At 35.5% G+C, this 7,871-nt stretch overlaps 1 protein-coding gene and 1 long non-coding RNA gene across 2 annotated transcripts in view; one reads left to right on the forward strand and one right to left on the reverse strand.

Moving 5' to 3' along the window:
• GILT1 (Gamma-interferon-inducible lysosomal thiol reductase 1) overlaps positions 1-6,482 on the forward strand; it is a 9,275-nt gene extending 2,793 nt beyond the window's left edge. Inside the window, exons 2-5 of the mRNA XM_017627078.1 lie at positions 4,390-4,524; positions 5,002-5,213; positions 5,825-5,972; positions 6,130-6,482. Coding sequence (XP_017482567.1) covers positions 4,390-4,524; positions 5,002-5,213; positions 5,825-5,972; positions 6,130-6,300 — 666 coding nt within the window. The 3' untranslated portion in view covers positions 6,301-6,482. The remainder of the gene's footprint in view (positions 1-4,389; positions 4,525-5,001; positions 5,214-5,824; positions 5,973-6,129) is intronic.
• The window catches only part of LOC108371500 (uncharacterized), a 23,319-nt gene continuing 19,518 nt past the window's right edge, over positions 4,071-7,871 (reverse strand). The window contains exon 4 of the long non-coding RNA XR_001848757.1: positions 4,071-4,081. This is a non-coding gene — a long non-coding RNA (uncharacterized LOC108371500). The remainder of the gene's footprint in view (positions 4,082-7,871) is intronic.

Genomic DNA, 7,871 nt, shown 5'->3' on the forward strand with positions numbered 1-7,871 from the left:
TTTTTATAGAAAATTAACAAAAAAATAGCTTGAAAAACATTTTGAATATTCATAAAAAAGGGCACATGGTCACTTGTTTAAGCCACTGTATGTATGTATGAATGTACTTATGTATTTATGGTTATAGTTATGCAAACATATTTGTATGTACAGTATATTCCGTTTAGCTGTTTAGGGAAATGTACAGCAAAGCGGAAAAACAAAAACTGTTTTGTTTTTGTTTGTCTTGTTTTAGATTTTAAAATTTGTTTCAATACTGTTTTTCATGAAATCTTTTTTAAAAGTACTTAATGTAACAGTAGTCACTATAGAGGCATTATTACTTTTTCTGGGTCTTCATTGCCACTACTGATTTCAGACATGGCACAGGTTCGCAAACAGAGGGATTTGTTGTTAGCAAATCTTTTGAAAAAAATTTAGTGCTGGTAAGCGAAATATTTTTCCTACAAATCAAATAAAAAAAAACTTACTCAAAAACAGGGATGCTAAACAGAAAAGGATTGCAAAGCGGAATTGCTGCTAAAAGTGAAAATTTCGTACAAAATCCATTTCAAGAAGCAGTATTTTGGTAAGCAGAAAATTCACCTGAGCGAATAGGCAGCTATACGGAATATACTGTATATACATATGTATGTCGTTACTTATGTACGCAAATTCAGGTCACACCATACCTACATACATACACACATTTTACTTACCAACATTTTTTCACTCTTTATTCGTTTAATGTTTCTAAAAAAGAACCGGTTTTGGGAATATCCAGTAACACTTAAGTCTTTACCTCTTTTCTCCGCTTAAATATAGTTTGAATACAAATTATCTAAATTGTAATGTTACCTGCAAAAACAACTGACATCATAATCATATTTAGCAAATCGAGATATGTACATTAGACCGTATCACCAAAAAAAGCTCAATGTGAACACTCACTAACAGAGTATTTCAGGAGTATAAAATTGTATAATTATAACTTATTTATTTGATATCCGATTTCTATAAATGGTATACTGTTGTAATAAAGGTATTAAAAGGCCTGCATCTACTGTACGGTCTAGTGTACATACTTATGTAGTTATGTAGGTTAGGTTAGGTTAGGTTACGGTGGTTGCCACTCTGCACATACCGGCAGAGAGACACACTTAGGCCAGTTAGACCCATTTTGATGCCACTATAAACGAGCTCTTATTCCTTTCCCTTAGTTTACCAAATGATAGAACCATCGTGCAACCTCAATGTATCGTTGAAGGTCGCGGATGTCCACAAAGTCGAGATCAGCTAAACACCGAAAGGCTATTTCATTAAAAATAGCAAGTCTTGGCCTTTCCAGATCGGAAAAGTGGCAGAGATAATGTTCTACATTCTCCACCTTCTCCTCGTGTCTACAAGCACGGCAGAAATTGTTAGCAGGGTAACTCGTTTGTTGGTCAATTCAATGAATGCATTTCAGTCGATGCTTACTCGAAGACAGGGAACGCCTGCGTCGAGCGCAGAGTTTACTGAGCGTGGTTTATGTGCCCCCCTGCCCCCCGCAAGCTCGTATGCCGCGCAGTTTCCCAGTATTCCACTATGCCCGGGTACCCAAACCACTTTAATGGTGATTAAGGGGCAAGCTTGTTTCTTATCGTTACTTCTGCATTCGGCAACTACTTTTGAGGAAGTGTTACTGCACTGTAAAGTATACCCCGGGAAGTGGGTGCCCATGAGAACATCTAGCATTTCGCTGCAAGAGGAGGTTCATTCACCATCATGCTTTTGGATATAGCTTGGGGCAACTAGAGTTCCAGACTCCGTATTTGCTAGATTAAATAGCTTCCTGCAGGTTCGTCTCAAGGAGGAGATTTCCGGGATCCCCCATTAGAGTCTCCTTTTACCCCTTGGACGTGTTGTTGGGCTGCAAGCTTTAATTTTTGACGAACACTCCAGCTTACCGAGAGAAATAGACTTTGCCTCTGGAGAGCTCTGTGCGCTTGCTCGGACAGTGGTGCAAATCAAGAAATCACGCTTTAAAAGGGTCAAAAGCCTACAATTATGTAAGCTGAACAGATTTAGAAAAAATTTTTGGGCCCCGATTTTTTGATTTTGTATTTGCTTATATTAAATTTTTAAGTGCAAAGTACGGAGAAAGTAGCAATTTGGAAGAAAATCGATTCTCTTGTTCCAGGTAATAAAACGAAAAAATTAAATAAAAGAACTTGCAATATAAAAAATTTCATAATAAAAATGAAAATTAACGCGATCTCTAAGTGGTCTCAGAGGTGTGGCATGTTAAATAACAAAGAAAAACATCAAATAGAAAATATTTATAAACATTTTAGCAAAATATCAAAAGATGGTTGATGCTTCTTTTTATGAAAATTGCACGAAAATACATTTTGGCCGTTTAAAATTTTTGTGACAAATAATGGACGATATTTCATACTTTAGAGACCAAATAACTAAAAAAAAACATCATCTGATCTAATGTTACTACCTATTCAACATGCCTTGCTTTGGTTATAAAACTGCATACATAAAGTTGTTCTAAGAATTTAAAAAAAGTGCTCAGGCGACATCATAAGGCATTCCGTTGTGTACGGAGATTAACATTTTGAAAAGCCTGCAGCTATGTCCACTGCGTTTCACTAGTCTCGCAAAAATCTGTTTAGATCGAAAATCCCACCAATAGTTGATAAGCTTTCGCTATGGCGGACTTCTGATGGGAACAAATTAATGTCTTCTCCAAGATATGCTGGTTTGACGGTCTTAATCTTAAAGATATATGTATGTGATTTATTTTGGAACGGAAAAATCAACCAACACCAACACATATATGTATGTATTGGGAATTGCTTGCTAAGTCATCGAATAATAAATTTGCATGCAACTCAATTAGAAGAATCTTATCTTTAAACCACTTTGTTATTCAATGCAATTTTAGTTCCATTTACCTATGTATGCGTTGCAAAGTAGAGTTTAATAATTTCATTAAAACTAATGCAAACTAAATTGAATTTGTTTGCGCATCAAAGCATATTAAATATGTAAAAATAAAATTGTAGTAGATACGTATATAGTTATTTGCCTTTCTATCGCGGCGTATCTTTTAACAATCAGCGACTTCCTGTTTCGGTAGATTACGCACATTTTACGCTGTGCTGGTTTGCATACCTTTCATTTAAATGAATGGTATGTTTACTGGTATTCAAAACAAATGTCAATGGGAAATAATGAAATGTATATTCAAAAGCAAATAAATTCTTTCCATCGCCATCGACACAACAAATCGAGCGGGGCCGAAAAAATCTAGAGCTCATTTAAGGGATAGTGTAAGGAATAGATGACATAAGCATTATCGTGGGCCGAAAATCCGTTTTTTTTAGAGTTTTATTTGGTAATAGCAACAATTTGGTTAATTATGCTCTAAAATAAAATCTGTGTCTATGATTAAAACTTTGGCCAATACCTTAGGCTCGCCCAAGTCCATCAAAGCTCAGGTGGTAAAAAAAGTTTTTCTTAGCTTACTTCGATTCTCTGTAAAAAAAAGGTCCATATACCAACTAATACTTTCGAAGATAATTGCAATTTGAGTAAAAAAGAAATTATTAATTTATTTTTATTTTTTGACCAAAAATGTTCATCTCTCACACAGATTGTTTTTAGAGCATAATGAAACATATTTTTGCTATAACCAATCAAAATTCTAAAAAGGCGGATTTTCGGTCCACGCTAATAAGCATCTAACATTTTGTAAATTAATTTCAATATTTCAACGTAGTCTTCTTCTTGCGCAAAAATCTCTATTCAAAGCTCCTTCTTTTTTTCCATGGCCTCTAAATGGTGAAATTTTAAGAAGCTTTTAAAATAGGTTAATTGTTCTTTAAAATCCAATACGACGGAAAATTTTTTACCGCAAAAATTTCTAAAATTCGAAATAGCGTTTCCAATATGACGGGAAAAAAATTATTGAATTCGCTATATTGGATTCGCCATTTGAAATTTAAAAAAATCATGATTATGTTCGTAATTAGCGACCTTAAAAACGCCCAGTATTTAAAAGTAAAAATTTTTACCGAATTTACAAGATTACAACAGCTTTTTCTACCTGAACCAATTTTGAAGAGAGGGTTCTTCAGCTGACGAAGAATGCTTAATGCATGTCGATGTATTTGAGTTCTTTATAACCCTTTAAGATCGTATTTAAAAAATGTGGTGAAGAAATTAGTAATTTTATATCATGCCGAAGTCCCCTCGAAGGGAATTTTCAATCAAGGGAGGGTTTAAAAATTTTATGTTTCGTATGGCGACCGGCCCAATTCAATACATAATAGTATACATATTTTTATGTGCAATTTACATGTACTTACGTATGTTTTCATTATTTACTTTTTAATTTACACTTTTTCCTTACAGGTGCCTATAACCATCTATTATGAATCACTCTGCCCGGACAGCGCTAAGTTCATTACCGAGCAAGTCTATCCAGCCGTTAAGGGTGAACTGAAAGACTACATAGACATCACATGGGTGCCTTTTGGCAAGTCACACGTATGTATCACACTATTTTCACTTTCATGAAACGTACATACATACACACATAAATTTTTATGTATGTACATTGGGGCGGCCGAAATAAAGTAAAGCTGCCGAAAAATAATACATCGCTCAAAGTGGGAAAACTCTGGTTCTCTCCAGGAGACTTCCAATAATAATACCATATTGTTTATTTAACCATTTTTTAATAATAACGATTTTTTATTGGTGCGCCCATTGCATTTTTTGGGGTTTTTGGCGGACGTATAAATTATAGTTACTATGAAAAAAATAGTTAAAAAACAATTTTCCTATATAAAATATGTACATGGAAAATTTAAAAACAGGGAAATATTTTTTCGGTATATAACAATCCTAGCATAAAATTTCCGAATCTACTTTTGCTCATGCATTTTTGGACCACCCTAATGTACATACACATATATTTACATATGCGACTGATGTGTGTTTTTTGTTGGTATGCTTATGCAGTTTACAACGCAAGGTGCTGATGTGCTCTTCGATTGTCATCACGGTCCAAATGAATGCTACGGCAACAAAGTGCATGCCTGTGCCATCGAACATATACAGGCCAACTCCTATCAAATTGAATTCACTAGAGAATCACTAACGTTGGACTTCATCAACTGCATGATGAAGGCGGGCAAGAACTTTGATGACAACGTTTATCCAGGTGGACGCTGGTAAGTGACCAACAGTATTTCACAGCGATGTGTTGTGATTACGGGTTTATGCCAAATTTGTACCATCGTTCATACATATATTCAAACATATTTAATGTACATTAGACCGCACCTCCTTACAATCAAACAAAAAATTCGCCTTACAGCTCTGAGTCTAAAGTATTTTTGCAAGGCAATTTGGGGAAAAATCTACATATTTCGGTGGCACCTACATGTGGTAATAAAAAAATAGTTCTACTTATTTTTGGTGAGCTTTAATTTACTGTCATTAGGATGGTACATACTGCAATCTAAATTACCTTCGAATAAAAACACTTCCGTGGCAAAAGTTTGTGATTTTTAGACCCGACTGTAACGCCGAAGATGCGAAGAAAACTGTTAAAAGGTCACCTGTATGTTAAGCCAAAAAAAAAAAGTTTTCGAAACAGCCTTACTACAAAAACTACAGATTCGAAGGTCTACGACGAACTATTTTTTCTGGTATGGTCTCTTGTACATACATACATTCGTGCATGTTTTATGTTAATATGTTGTAATACTCTATGTATATGTATTTTTCTCCATTTACACCTTTGTTTAACGTCTGTTTTTCTCATGTTCTCACATTCAAGTGCACGTGACAATCATATTAGCGGCTGGGAAAATATTCAGACATGTGCCAACTCAACTGAAGGCAGCCATTTGCTGAAGAAACAGGGCGAGGCCACAAATCAATTCCAAAATCCATTGACCAGCGTGCCAACAATTGTTTTCAAACAGGCAAGTGTTATTGAAATGGGCAACGAAGTAGACTTGGTAACTAATATGTTCCACTTGATTTCCACAGCAATTTGATGCCAAGGAGAACGATCGCGCCATGTNCAAATGGCCAACGAAGTAGACTTGGTAACTAATATGTTTCACTTGATTTCCACAGCAATTTGATGCCAAGGAGAACGATCGCGCCATGTCCAATTTCCTGAGCGTTGCCTGCAAGTACATTCAACAACCGCAGCCCAAAGTGTGTATGGCGCTCAACTCCGCCGTTGGCACAACTGTCACGCCCATTTTGGGTTTGTTAGCCTACATGTTGGTGCGACTGTTCTAAGCTGGAAAAGCTTATCGCAGCTGATAATGCCGCTGGAAGCAAGCATCTCTAACTTCAGTGCACATTTAAAAATTCAACGGAAGTGGCGTTGAAATGAAATTTAAGAATCGATGTTTATATAATTTTTATTTTTAGTTTTTTTTTTTTGCTTATTAAAGTGATAATCTTCCGTCCATACATTGTGGGTACGAGTTTTGTATTTTAAAGCATCTCGTACATACATACATACAAGCATACCCTCGAGAGTACGGGGGAGCGACTAAAGGACTGATGAATCGGTAGCTACCAAGTAAACACCGTCAATTACAAGGCAATGTTCTAGGCGGTAGTCACCATCGAACTCTCTCTCTGCACTACCGGGAGTTACTCAAGTAGTCACTTGCGTGATTTATGGGCGCCCTCTTTCGTAGTTCTTCTCTATTCTTCTTCCGACTGGTTCGACTCTGCACTAACGGGTGCACTACCACGGGTTAATAGAGTAGCTACTTACCTAGAAGTCGGTGCAGTACTGTTTCAATAGTAGCGATTGACTCCAGCAGTTATTAAGGTTTTTGATTCCCTTTAAATCATTTAGGGAGTTCACAAGGTGTTGTATACTGTCGCAATGTTGTATGGCGTAAACTTTGAAAGCTTACATAAATGTCTAGAGGACTTGAAACTACAATCTACTATCTTTTAATACTGTGAAAATTCATAATTTTATTTTTATGGTATTCTTCACATATTTTGAACCATTTAAAGTTAACGACATACAACTATACGACAGCTTACAGCACCTTATGAACTCCCTAAATAATATTATGTTGAGCGCATAAATCCTACACCAATCCCTTTATTTACTGTAATATTTAAATGTGTCTTTGATATCAGCACTTCTAATTTATATATTTTTGCATACTTCAAATATTCTACAGTGAAACCCGCTTAAGTACACCCCGCTTAAATACCTAACCCACTTAAGCAACCAACATTTTTGGGCAATGTTAATTTTTGAATGTTTTTCTCTTAAGTACCCACATCGAGGTATTTAAGCGGGTTCTTTAAAGTACCCAACCCGCCTAAGTACCTCAAAAAGCTGAAATTATTTGTGAGATACTTAAGCGGGTTTTACTGTACTACTATTTTGAACTTAAATTTTTTCGCTCCGAATCCACTAATCCCTCATTGCACCCGAATTTTGAATTTAAAAAATCTGACATCGCCAATATGGTGACCAAATTTTAAAATTTTCAATTATAATATCTTATTTTTTGGCCAATTTTCATGGTTTATTTTTTTATGGGCTTCTTTGACCTAATTGGTGATTAGTGCAACTAAAACAACTGTTTTTTCTTCACTGCTTATTAGTGAAGAAAATAAGCTATTATATTGAAAATTATAAAATTTGGCCACCATATTGGATCCGCCTTTTTATACCCGAGCGCACTTGTGCACAAGGGTATATTAATTTTGTCACATAACGGTTGTTTGTAACAGCCAAAACGAATCGAGATAGATATAGACAAATGTATACATAAATGATCAGGATGAAAAAAGAAATCGATTAAGCCATGTCTGTCTGTCCGTCCGTC

This window comes from Rhagoletis zephyria, unplaced genomic scaffold (genome assembly GCF_001687245.7).
Source record: "Rhagoletis zephyria isolate East Lansing unplaced genomic scaffold, Rhagoletis_zephyria_1.1 Rzeph_scaffold_05029, whole genome shotgun sequence".
NCBI lineage: Eukaryota > Metazoa > Arthropoda > Insecta > Diptera > Tephritidae > Rhagoletis > Rhagoletis zephyria.